Source organism: Notolepis coatsorum (genome assembly GCF_963971535.1).
Source record: "Notolepis coatsorum genome assembly, chromosome: 17".
Lineage (NCBI taxonomy): Eukaryota > Metazoa > Chordata > Actinopteri > Aulopiformes > Paralepididae > Notolepis > Notolepis coatsorum.
This window is the reverse complement of record NC_140181.1, coordinates 46,636,979-46,650,730: the sequence shown is the minus strand read 5'-3', so window position 1 is coordinate 46,650,730 and position 13,752 is coordinate 46,636,979. Positions and strand designations below refer to the sequence as shown.

The 13,752-nt window shown below is 41.6% G+C and overlaps 1 protein-coding gene across 1 annotated transcript; it reads left to right on the top strand.

The window, feature by feature from the left end:
- The first annotated feature begins 516 nt into the window (after positions 1–516).
- slc66a1 (solute carrier family 66 member 1) lies at positions 517–13,360 on the top strand. Its single transcript, XM_084332930.1, has 6 exons — positions 517–627; positions 838–925; positions 2,616–2,779; positions 3,184–3,276; positions 4,743–4,928; positions 11,799–13,360. Exons 1-6 carry the CDS (start codon positions 529–531, stop codon positions 11,883–11,885), a joined length of 717 nt encoding a protein of 238 aa, XP_084189056.1. The 5' UTR covers positions 517–528; the 3' UTR covers positions 11,886–13,360.
- The last annotated feature ends 392 nt before the right edge of the window (positions 13,361–13,752 follow it).

The following is a 13,752-nucleotide window of genomic DNA, read 5'->3' as shown; positions in this document are numbered from 1 at the left end:
GCCAACTGAGGAGGGTACTTTGACTATCACCATCTGTGCTAATAAGCTGATCTTTTCTATATGATTGGTTTTGACTTTTGGGCAACCGTCCAGTGACCACAATCAGAAGATCAAAACATGTGCATCACACCGATGTGGTTCATGTAAGGAGCCATTGGGAAACATGGTACTTTGATGTTAAGGTTCCTGACTGTACATTTACCAAGCCCCTCTCTCTTCAGCAGAATATGTCGTTGACAGATGGTGTCCTCGCGCGGGGCATCTTTGGATTTACCGGTGATGGAAACGAGACTTGCCCCAACGGTTCCATATGGGTTTGGGAGGGGCTCCGGGAATGTGCGGGTGGGACGGCCGAGGGGACATGGGGGGGGGGGGGGGGGGGGGGGGGTTCTGGTGTCGTCCGTAAGTGTTACTAGAATAACTGCATGTTCCCCGTCACGCCCCACAATACCCTACTGAGCATCACAACCTCCTTGTGTTATATTTGCGCCTTTACATGACTGTACAGACAGCTGCAAGACGGGTAACATGGATAGTGCACTGTCCATTTGGTTTTTGCTGCTCTGGCTGGGAGGCGACACCTGCAATCTGGCAGGATCCATTTTAGCCGACCAACTTCCACTTCAGGTGAGCCATTACCGGACTGCAGAGGTGTTTGGACTGTGTGTGTTAATCCTGACAAGCGTGAGATGATGTGGTTGGGGGGTTGGGGTAAGTGGACATTGATAGTATCACAGATGTTCTACTGGCGTGATTGATGTTTTTTGGCACATCCTGGTTTGTAAATGATGTCATTTCTGCTTGTCCTGCTCAGCTGTCGTTTGTCCCCTCTTTCAGAAATACACAGCGATATATTACGTCCTGGCAGACTTGGTGATGCTGGCTATGTACTTTTACTACTTGGCGAGGAACAGCATGGTTGACCGTGAGTTGTGACTTTCTGCCTAGAGTTTAGACGCTTGCTGTGAGAGCCATTTGCCCCCCGGTAGCATTTCATGCCTGACACACTGGTTATTTTAGACAATGCCTTGTTCCACACACGCCACGGGTTTCGGATCCAACTGAACCTTGGACAACATTGACAATGAAACAATACAGGACTGTGGTCATTATCTTATAAAAGTAAGCCTTATCTTTTATACCCCAAAAATATGTGGCATTATGCAACAGTTCAATGAACTTCAAGGCACGTCTGTGTTCCTGGGGCATTTTATTTGAAGTAACTAGTGAACAAGCCTTTGAGATGGTGACGAAGTAATTTGGCTGGCATACTCTAACATTACTGTTACATTATTCATGGTTATCACAGTTGGTTTGGTGCCTATAAACGTTCAAATAGGATCTCCCTCTTTAGCACTGGGAGACAAATTGCATTGTAAGAAGTTGCTGCTACTCACCGCTGCTACTCGGCCACTGTTACTCACGCTGAAAGTTATTTCAACCTTCACCGCAGTCGCTGCTGACTTTGTCGAAACACTACCAATGAGATTACAGCTTTATGTGACTTAAAGGAACATGCCAACTTTTTGGGAAATTAGCTGATTTGCCATCTACCCTGGAGTTAGACAAGCAAATGCATACCCATTTCTTCTCTGTGCATGCATTAGGCTTAGGGAACAGCCGCACCGTTAGCCTAGCTTAGCGTCATTCACTGGAAGTAGGTCTGCCAGTGTAGCCTAGTTCCCAACAGTCGCCAAATACAACTCCAAAACGTTCCTGTAAACATGTTGTGACCTGTGTATTTACCAAGTGGAGAAAAAAAAATTGACTTTCGTTTTCTAAGCAGATATATACTCTGAACAATTTTTGGCCGAACCACTGCTGCCTGGTTGTTTTTTTTAAACTGGGCTTTGAGGTGATGAAATCACTGCGCCCAGGCAGCAGTGGTTCGGCAAATATTTCGGAGTATATATCTGCTTAGAAAACGAAAATGTAAAAAAAAAAAAATCTCCACATGGTAAATACACAGGTCACAACATGTTTACACAAACGTTTCTGAGTATCATGTCTAGTATCCACACATTAAAATAGCTTATCTAATTTTTACTGACAGAAACGACCAGGGTATACTTGGAAAGGTCGTTTTAAATCCAGTCAATGTTGGAAAAGGTCTTCTCTGATCCCCGAGTCACTTGACCTGATCACTCGCCTTGCATTATTGTTGTTTGTTCCTTTTTAATGTTTACCGTTGACCTTTGAATGCCTGGAGGAATTAGCTGAGTCAGGTATTTCAGTATTGACGTTATAAACCAGTAAGGAAGTGAAGAGGAAGGCTAACTTTTTAGCCACATCTGGTACATTAGAATTAGCCATGCTATAGACTTTGCATGCCAGAGTTTGTTAAAAACAGACAACAGAGCAAATAACTCTTATAGAAACTAAGTGCTAACATTGCAATTTAAAGATATGCAAAGTTTGATGATGGAGTGTTGAAAATCTTAGGATTTGCTCAAAGTCTGAATAAGTATGGGAAATATATTGTTATTCAGTCCCAATGTACACATACATTTTATGCAGTTGTACACCCACTGTCTTTACACATTGAGAAGTGTCATGAAGAAGAATACATGTTTAGTGACATTGATCCAGGCTTCCTGTTGTCTCCTTCCCCCCAGGAAAGACGGCTCTGCATGTGATGGGCGTGGCCTGCGTCCTGGGCTTCACCGCCAGCCTCACCCCCCCCTCTGGCCCCGGACCCCAACAGGCGCTGATGTCTGCCGGGTTCAAAAGTCGCTCCTTGCTGGCAACCTCAGACGATGAAAGCCTTTATAAAATTCAGGTAAGACGTGGAATAATTATTGTATTCGTTTTTATTGTACCGGTTACTGCTGATTTACACTCTGTGCTTTTCTTTCTGGCTACTTGCTATGTTCGTGGTAATATAATTTGAGCTCATTCTATTGTGGATTTGGATTTGTTGCAAGTCTCATGAGAAAAGAGTATCTGCTAAATGCTTAAGTCCAAGTCAGTGGACCAGTGGAGCTGCAGCTGGATTGAACCTGCTTGTTATGAGAATGATTCCTGGCAGGCGTGTGAATGTGTTATCATGGTCAGTTATTTTGGACACAGCCTCTCTAATGGAGATTTCCCATCTTCCTGCCTTCCCCCTCTATTTCCTGTTTTTGTGTGCTGTGCTGATGGCATCTTTGATTATTTATCTCTGCTGCCCACCCGTCCCACCAGGCTTTCTCCACCAAGGAGATCATTGGCTTCTCCATTGGTTCGGTGTCGTCCGTACTCTACCTCTGCTCCAGGCTCCCACAGATGTACACTAATGTGAGTATGACATGGGCAGGGCTTCTGTAGTGGAGCCAAAATGTAGGAGACGGTCAAATTGTAACTTTTACTGCACGTTAGCTTGTACTATTTTTAAGTTAATCATGCCCAAGAAAATTCTTCTCTTTATTGAGACAGTAGGAAGGCAGAGAGGGAGACGGTAGGAGAGAAGGTTCTTTATTGAGACCGTAGAAAGGCTGAGAGGGAGATACAGTAGAGAAGGTTATTTTATTAAGACAAAAGGAAGGCTGAGAGGGAAAGGAGTAGGGGAGACGCAGGTGAGCATTAAGCATTAAATAGTCTTAAATTCAGCTTGGAAAGGTCTTACTTAAATATTTATATATTGAATGCTGTAAGCAGGATCCAAAATGAACACCAAGCATGTGTAAAATGTATCTTTGGTGAAATCAACAAGAGTTTAAATCACGTTAGTCTCTGGTCTTTGCTATTCGTGTTCTCAAACGTTGTCCTTAATGACCACCATACACTCTCACATGATGTGCTGTTGCCTGTAGCATCTGTATCTGTATGGTATGGAGCTAGCTAGTTAGCTACCCTGCAAACACTCTCCTTTCCCAGGGGCTCTCCCTTTGCTCACATTTAGCCATTTCCCTGTTAAACTCATGTATTTCATAGTCTCATTCATGATCGTGTCATTACAGCCGTTATGTGAACTGTTTATTGGCAGGACATGGTCCCTCGCACATTCCCATCACACATTCCCATCACACATTCCCATCACACATTTGCACAAAATATAAATGCAAGGAATGACGAGAGCTAAAGAATGTGTAGGAAATATTGCCAGGTAAATAATTGTCTTAACTCCACCAATATTTGGGCAAGAGACGAGCTGTAAGAAGTAGGGCAGGGCAATCAGTCCAATCTACTAGAGGAAGTTGACTTGATTCATTCACTGTAGTCTAAACGAGACAGGATGTCATTTACCTATTTATTTAAAAGCCATATGTAAACCATGAAACGGAGAACCACCATAATTATACAGCTGGGGCTCTACCTCGATACCGTATACTATATACTATAGGCGTATCGCCTAAACAAGCTCAGCCCAACCACAGAAGCCACAGTCGTCTTACAAGTAGCAACCCAATACACTATTATGAAAAGTAGGCCTACAGGAGCCCTTGGCAGGTAAGTCTAAAAGTTATTTTCAGACACTAGCTGTAACTAGTGACTATTGCACTGATTCATTAAGGACAAATATATAATTTCACACTTATAAACATATTTAGACAGAAGTTCTTTAACTCAACCAGTTACTGTCATTTTGAGCTGACAATATGCATATTTAATCAGAAGCAGAAGAGACTGCCTATACCCTCACATTTCGTGTCATTAAATTGTGTAATTAAAAGGTCTTAATTTCACTTGCTGATACCCGTAGACGCCCTTGAGACAGAGGAAAGGCTGATGAAAATGTTTCTCTTTCTCTCTCCTCTCTGCAGTGGAAGAGGAAGTCAACGGAGGGTGTGTCCTACTTTCTGTTTGCTCTGGTCATCCTGGGAAACACTACATATGGCATGAGTGTCATGCTGAAGAACCCAGACCCGGGCCAGGGTGAGGGTAGCTACATGATCCACCACCTGCCTTGGCTCATAGGCAGCCTGGGAACGCTCTCCCTGGACCTCTTGGTATCCTTCAGACTGCTGAGGCCTCAGGGCTCTCCCTATAAATATTACCATGTATGTGTTACATTTTATAAAGCGCTTAACTAAAGATATGTCAGATCTAGATGCTAATGTTGAATCAGGTGGTTTAAGGCAGGGCTCCAGACTAACTTTTCCACAGTGCTATCAACTTTCTCAGTCGGTCCCAACAAGCATGTGATTTGGTCACACACTTTTTGTTTATTTTGGTACAGCATGGTATTAATCACCTTGTGTGCTGATGAATAGTTGTCTTAATTTGCATACCCTAGTTTTGCTACTCAAGACTTGATATTTGCAAAAGGTTTATCTGAATATTAAGTTTCTCTGCCATTAACAGTGGCTGACTTAATTGGTCTTCTTTTATATAATTGAACAATGTCAACATAAAATAACCTAATATGTTTATTGCATCTCTTGTCATATAACTATATAAATTTGATTTAGTTACATGCATAACCCACACTCTGTTCCTTCTGTCCTGCCGCTGAAAGCCTCCAACACATGGCTGCACCTGCTTATAGTATGTAGTTTATGTACAGTGTATTTAATTGTCTAGTTGTTGTACTTTACCCATTGAAACTGCAAGAAGAAAATGCAGGTGTTGCCTGGCAGGACGTTTTGCTGGCTGTCTCTGTATTTTCACTCGCTTGTTTTTTCTTCTTTTTCTTCAGGATCTTACTCTTTCATCTGCTTGTGGTACTGGTTGATTTGCTGAAGCACTGCACAGGGGAGTAGAGGCATATTTCTCTTATACAATACAACTAGGGGGCGCTTTGTTTCAAAAGCATGTTTTCATCTACTGTAGCCTGCCTATACTGTAGTCTATACTGTGGTCTATACTATACTGTGCTCTGTACTATAGCCTATACTGTGGTCTATATACTGTAGTCTATACTGTGGTCTATATACTGTAGCCTATACTGTAGCAGCCTATACCATTAGTCTCTATACTGTAGCCTATACCATTAGTCTATACTGTGGTCTATACTGTAGCCTATACCAGTAGTCTATACTGTGGTCTATACTGTAGCCTATACTGTGGTCTATACTGTAGCCTATACTGCATGCTGCGCGACAGGTGGCGAGAGAGTTTCAAGTTGTTTTATTTGTCACATATAAAGTACATGTACATTACAGTGAAATGTAATGACGCTTGAACCGAACAGTTTAACTTGCACAGCAGAATAAGTTAGCGACTTAGATAGTGGGATGGATAATGTAGACTTGTTCTGTACCTTTTGAACAAATGGAATTTGACCATGTGGAATTTTAACTTGCACACTCTGATGTGAGTGGATTTTGACTCTCACTCCTTCCCACTCCCACAGAAATAATCCTATCCCAAGTGAGAGTTAAAAAAAATCCCACTCCCACAGAGGACTGATCCCAATCCCGAGCCAAACTTTTATAGAATCCCACTCCCATCCCACTCCCGTTTACCAATCCTGCTCCGTTTTTCTTCCTCAGTATAAAATATGCAGTACATGGGTCACATCATGTCTGCCTTAGTTAAATATAAAACCACCAAACATTTACATTAGTGATTCACCGATGTATCACTCCCGTCCAAATCCTGTTGATTTTGTTGTCATAGTTCCCACTCCCTTCTGCTCCCGTTGACTTTTACTCCCGGTCCTGCCCAATCACGTGATTCAAAGTGAAATTGACTCCCATCCTGTGGGAATCCCAAAAAGATGTCACCCTCTACTCTGAAGCCATGGTTTAAGGCCTTTTGTCAGATCTCGATAGTACGATTAAATCAGGTATTTTAAGGCCTTATGTCAGCTCTAGATGCTAAGATTGACTCGGGTGTTTTCATGCCTTATCATTATGTCGGATCTAGATGCTAAGATTAAATCAGGTGGTTTAAGGCCTTATCATTATGTCAGATCTAGATGCTAAGATTAAATCAGGTGGTTTAAGGCCTTATCATTATGTCGGATCTAGATGCTAAGGATGCGACTTTCCAGGAAATCTCTGCTTCAAGAAGACAGGACTATATATGCTGTCTAACATTTTTGCGAGCTACTGTATCATGTTTTGACTAATTGATGCATAGAAAAGAATATCCACATTCCTGGGCTCTGACTGTTTTTAATTTACCTAGAGATTAGACTTGTCATGTGACTTAAGAGCTGTGTAATAACACACATCTTTATCTCTTGACTCGCATAAGCTATTGAAACAATACCAACAAAAGTATAAAGAAAGATTAAGCATTAAACTAAGCTTATAAATTGCCTTCTTATAAGGTGCTTTTCTAGTTCTCTCCCAGGCCTTGTAGATTCATTCTGCCAATCAAACAGATTATCAAATAGGCATGTGATTATTATAATGTTTTATTACTAAACCATAGCACGTGTGTCTTCCTAGTTCTCATGTGATTGGATGCCCAATCTGCTTTCAGAAGTATTCTCTCTATACTGCCACAATTGGTTTACTATTGCAACAGAAAACCCCATGGTTCTTGGAAGTTTATAAAGCAGTTGCATAGATTTCTTATTAAGCACTTCTTGAGACAAAAAACGGCAGTCTAAAAACGAGGTTAAAACCTTAACACTTTCAGAGCCGGCCGTGTTTTCCCTTTTACCCCCTTGAATGCCCATCAACCACTTCAATGTTAGCGTTAATATTGCCTAATCTATGTTTTAAATTATAGCTATGTGTCTAATCTGCCCGTTGCTTATCAATGACTCATTTTCCAGTCAACATTGTCGAAGCGGATTGTTTTTTTTTCATTTCCGTTTTATAGCATTTTGAAAAGCCCTCGTTTTCACGGAAAATAAAAAGATTCCGTGATAAACGCCCTGTTCTGGAATATTCTAGAACGTTGTCATTTTTCGACCTATTTATGAATCGTTTTCAAATAAACGCTAGATTATCGATAGTATATGTGTACGTATGCACCAGCGTTTCCGTTAGCCGGTAATTACCGGTATTTGACCGGCAAAATCTGTTGAAGTCCGACATATTTAATCTCTCTGGTCTTAATGTCCGGTGAAAATAATTCCCTGAGTCTAAGCACAATTTGATTATTTGAATTGTATTAAAATAGGCTAAAATTAAATAGCCTATGCGATGAACGAAACAATCATTACATTTGTTTCATCGTTGCTTCTAATAATGACAACGACGTTGTCAGCGAGAGCTTAGTGCTGGGTGTGCGAACTTTTGTGAAGCTGCAGAGCCAGAGCAGCAGCAGCACAGTGCAGTACTCCAGCAGTACTCCAATTCAGCCATTTGCAATTCAATGTTGGGTGGGGGGCGCTGCTGTGCGGTCCCCAGAAAAGAGCCAATAACAGCTGAATCTGCTGCTCTGCATCGACATACTCTCGCAAATAAGTGATTGGGAGGTGGAGAGAGAGGAGTCGTCACGCAAACCCACGATAATGTTGCCGTCTCTCTCTGCCAAATTTCTCAGTTCTTCGCTTGATATAATTAATACAAATGTCCAATATAACGGAATTCGTTAGCTCATAAAAATGTGATTATAACAGACTGTTGTTTATTAATGTCGGGCGACTGCCCACAGACACCTATTTGATTTAAAGTCGGCAGCAGCACGAGTCTCGGGACTTATTTTATTTGGAATATAATGACTTTATACGCAAAAGTAGCCTAGTTTTAAGTGCCTTGATGATGTCATTCTTTTGTTTTGTTGTCATTCTTTTGCCTATCAATTGTTTTTAAGCTCAATAAACTCTGACCGGAATTTCTCTCATTTGACCGGTAGATTGAAATCTACCGGACACTGAGGCCGGCAACAATTTTTTCTAACGGAAACCCTGGTATGCACGCTGGTGCCGCGAGCTGAAAATCTATTATCTTAGTTCCTGATCGCTCGCACAGCCAAACAGCCATATCACACATAGGGGAAAAGCTTATATCCGTGAAAACAGGTCTGATTATCCTAAGACTGGTCAAATAGATTCCTTACCTGAGATCAGATGGTATCCAAAAAGATTATTCCAATTCCTGATCGCCATTCCAAAAATCGATCCTTTTATTGATCCAATGCTACGTACTGTAAAGACATATTACACGCTGTTGTGATGGTCCACAATGACTCCGAGCGGCTCGGGGTACATGCGTGAGAAGTAAAATGTGGATTCCGGAGTTTTTTTTTCTCATCCATTTTCATTGAGTCCATTCCAAAAGGGTGCATTACCATCTGGGAGACGATAGGGGGCGCTTTTTTCACATCTGAGCACCTGGTGGGGCTGGTTTCCCAACGGTAGACTCGGTTGATGAAATATGAATTCAGATCGCTAATAAAAATAAATTCACGTTAATTATCGTGCTGGGCATTCAGGGGGCGGGCTGCGAACACGTTATGCCGTGGCTGGCATTCAAAGTGTTAATGACCAATGCTGTTTATGTTTGTATGCATCCATGTAGTAGTGTTCAGTCCACTCTTCTTAGTAATTTTTTTCTTTTTACTGAGACCGAAAGACTGAGAGGGAGACACGGGAGAGAAGGTTATTTATTGAAACTGTAGGACGGCTGAAAGGGAGACGGAGCAGGGGAGACACAGGAGAGATGTTTTTTATTGAGTGCCCTCCCGTAGAACAGAGTTGTGATTGTTGTCTATATGTATCTACCCTCTGTACAGCACTTTGGTTGACATGTGTCATGTTAAATGTGCTATATAAATAAATCTGATTGATTGATTGAGACAGTAGGAAAGCTGAGAGAGACGGAGTAGTTTAGACATGGGAGAAAGGGTTCTTTATTGAGACGGTAGGAAAGCTGAGAGAGACAGAGTAGTTTAGACATGGGAGAAAAGGTTCTTTATTGAGACCGAAGGAAGGCTGAGAGGGAGACACAGGAGACGCATACGGAGCACGGGAGACACAGGAGAGGAGGTTCTTTATTGAGACAGTAGGAAGGCTGAGAGGGAGACCAAGAAGGGGAGACACAGGAGAGGAGGTTCTTTATTGAGATAGTAGGAAGGCTGAGAGGGAGACGGAGCACGGGAGACGCAGGAGAGAAGGTTCTTTATCGAGACAGTAGGAAGGCTGAGAGGGAGATGGAGACAGAAAAGGGGAGACACAGGAGAGAAGGTTCTTTATTGAGACCGTAGGAAGGCTGAGAGGGAGACTGAGCAGTGGAGACACAGGAGAGAGGGTCCAGGCCAGGCTCTTAATTATGGCTGGAGGCTATGAGCTTTGGTGAAATACTTCCAGAACCAGTTATGTTAGTATTCTTAGGTCGCTTTCACATAATATTGCACAATGTTGCAACTTCACCGCCCGAATCCACCAAACTATATTATAGCGCACACACATACACCACATTATTCTGCGAAGCAGCCCAGCGCGCACACATGCACACACACACACATCACATTATTCTGCGAAGCAGCCCAGCGCACACACATACACACACACACCACATTATTCTGCAAAGCAGCCCAGCGCACACACACACACCACATTATTCTGTGAAGCAGCCCAACCCAGCGCACACACATGCACACACACACCACATTATTCCCCGGAGCAGCCCAGTGCACACGCATTATTCTCATATATTGCTGAAATGCTGACGCAGTTTTTTTTATTTTGATGTGACATTGGTCGATTGTTCGATTGAAGCTCATTGCCATCATTCTCTCGGCCACAAGCCAAGTTTATTAGCTCGTCTGACCATATTTCTATCATGGCTTTTACCTCCTCATTCTCCCACGTCTGTCCACAAGACATGTTCCATGCGTGCTTGTTTTGCAGTGCGCGCCGCGTGTTTGTTTTGTTTCCTTCTACTCAAGATGCACAGTTTATCGGGTCACTTCCTATTTGGTCTTGTGTTTGGTCCGATGAGCATTCACACCACAAAAGTACGCACCAGGGTTCACTTGGAAGCGAACCGAGACCTACGTTTTCAGGTGGACCAGAGTTTGCTTTTTTGGTCCGCCCCAGAGTTTGAATGAGCTTTCACACTACCCCAAACCAAGGGGACTATCCGAGGAAACTAACTCTGGTGCGTTTAAAGCAGACCAAACAGCTCTGGTGTGAATGTGACCTTAGACGGCAGTCAGCTACCGGTTGTGTTTTCAGCAGGGTGTGTAGATGGTGTACGATCATAATATTAGTCTATTGACCACCTTGTTGCTACAGCAGATGGTTATGAGTCTTCTAGTGCTTCATGCTCGATTTCGGCTCCCAAAGAAAATTCTGTCTATTTCAAAATGGACATTTAATAGACAACGTCTGGCAAGCCTTCACTCCTGTGTTTGCTGCTCTTGTTTTCAATTTATGAGAATCAGGCTACCAATGGTTTCATCAATGGTCTTGTTTACTTTATATATATATATAATATATGAAGTTATCACAACCAAAATTACAACAATATATTTTGATAAATTCTCCTTGTAGCTGCTTTAACCAAGGTGCCTGGTAAACTATACCAACAGGCCACAGAAATAGGATGTCTTTTTTGCTTAAGTAAATCTTTCTGGTGTTATTAATTTTTTCATTGGGAGAGGGAATGGGAAATTTTTTTATTGGAACAACTGAACAGGTTCTCAGTGGAGGAAATCCAGCATGATGGCTACTGCCATTACTGTAGCTGGTCTTTTATCTTCTGACACTAACCACTTTGTTTGTTTTTTTTGTTATTTGGTTTTCATTAGTTAGACTGGAATCAGATTTCGCTATTCTTGTTTAGAGCGGTGAAATAGGGTTACATTTCTCACAAAATGAGTTCTGAAATATGAGTGAATATCATTTCAAGATATGTGATAAGATATGTGTACATACCCCGGGGTACCTGATACATATCACTCGAAATCATGAATCCTGCCATTTTTCCTGCTTTGATTTCAGTTGAAGTTCCTTGACTGCCTTTTTTCAGATCTCAATCCAGTTCTTAACGTACAGAAAACAGCCGCTGGAGCTGGGCAGAGCCGCCGAGGACGAGACCACCGCTTTGCTGGCTTAGCCGGGCAAGACATGCACCCCCCCCCGGGAAACACATTCCCAACACCAAATCATTGCCAGACACAGGAAGGGAAAAAAAGCTTTTATTTTCATTTTATAGATTTTATTTATTATACTTTTTGACTAAATGTGTACAATCTGTGTTGTTGTTGTTGCGGTAAGTACCTCTGGTAAACGACTGTTTTCAGGCTGCATGCAGTGCTATGATGTGCGGTATTGTTCTTAGTTGCTCTTAATGTTTTTTAAAGGGAAAAGTTAAGGTCTGGGATCGGAATGGCTTTGCCTGCTTTTATGTCCGAACCTCCATTTTAAGGGTTACCATGGCATTGTCCATTCTTACTTTATTTTCCCTTATCAGTCACATGTCACAATATGTGGTAATTCTGTATTGGCACCTTAATCAACCAAAACGTTTTTTTTTTATCGTTATCAGAACCCATTGGGTTCACTGGGGAATGCTAATATGCCAATTTTTACAGTATTTGAAGGACAAATGCAGAATCCTTGTCCCATATTGTGACAAGAGTTGTAGTGCTCTATTTGGAAGTGGGGGAGTGCACTTGCTGTCTGACTATGATCATAGTGTAGACAGTGCCTACATTTTGGTTTATTGTGTGAAAACGCAAAGAAGTCACTACATCTCTGGTGACGAATGTGCAAGGAATTGCAATAACAAACTTGTGTTTAAAATGTCAGTGTTTAAAAGTGAAATAGATATGAGACTCCTGGTTAGAAGGATGAATAGCCAGACAGTACTGCGGTTTCTGAGACATGAGTGTTTTAATGTTGCCGAACACTAGTCACTGCATGAAGCGTGAGCTAAGTGAAGCTTGCTGATTATTTTTAAGGAACGGTCTTGTTTACAGGGTTTCAAAACGTCAATGTGTAACTTGAATTCTTAATTAATGACAACAAATGTCATTGTTGCCTTTTTAGGCTCAAGAGCTGTGGAGACAGAAGTGCGTCCTATTTATGAGATGTAAAAAAAGAAAATATCTGTGAAACTCGTGTAAATGTATGCATGCAATCATGGTATTGTTTTTAATTGATCGTTTACACCAATAGCCTTAATCATGAAACATGTTGAAGATATATTTGTTTTTGTGCATTTTAGATTGTGCTTATTTGTTTCAGATATGTACACTTGTTATTTGGTTTGGCTATTAACACATATTTTTCTCACTAAAATTGTTCACTGTTATTCTATTTTGTTCACCCTTCGCACATCTGAACACATGGGTTTCTGTAAATGTGTAAATATTCTCAGTGGGTCAGTTTGTCATCCATTGAACATTAAATGGATAAGGGATAAAACAACCTCTCTGTAATCATTCTTGCATCAAGTTTCTTAGTCGAGATATGAATGAAATATGTTGGATGAGAGAACAGGTCAGCTCCACAGTAAGAGCACTAGACGCATTAGAGCATTATAGATATATAAATAACACTATATATGAAAATTAGGATTTGTGTGTAAAAGTGATGAGAGTTTTGCGCAAAATTGAATGAGATGAGAATGGAGTGAGAAATAAAATACTCTAAAACACTACAGTATAACAATTAAGATTTGTGTGTAAAAGTGATGTGTATACAACAGTATTGCACATTGGGTATGTAGCAGTCCAGGTTCAATAGCAACAGTCATGGTTTATTTTTATGTAAACAGTGCAGATGTGCAAAGTAGAATATTTTAGTTTTATAAACCTGAAGCCTGGTGGTACGAGCAGCCCTGCTGTATCATCTGCCATACGGTAACATGGAGAACAGTCTGCATGCTGGGTGGCTGTGGTCCTTAATGATGCTGTGTGTCTTCTGCACTGATGATGAAAGATGTCCTGGATGGCTGCGAGTCCGTTGCCTGTGATGTG

What these genes read in the sequence shown, in the direction of transcription:
- slc66a1 (XM_084332930.1), top strand. Translation starts at nt 529, where the DNA reads ATGGATAGTGCACTGTCCATTTGGTTTTTGCTGCTCTGGCTGGGAGGC. An exon ending in AAAGCCTTTATAAAATTCAG is followed by an intron (nt 2,780 to 3,183) that starts GTAAGACGTGGA and finishes CCGTCCCACCAG; the next exon opens with GCTTTCTCCACCAAGGAGAT. An exon ending in CGCTCTCCCTGGACCTCTTG is followed by an intron (nt 4,929 to 11,798) that starts GTATCCTTCAGA and finishes GCCTTTTTTCAG; the next exon opens with ATCTCAATCCAGTTCTTAAC.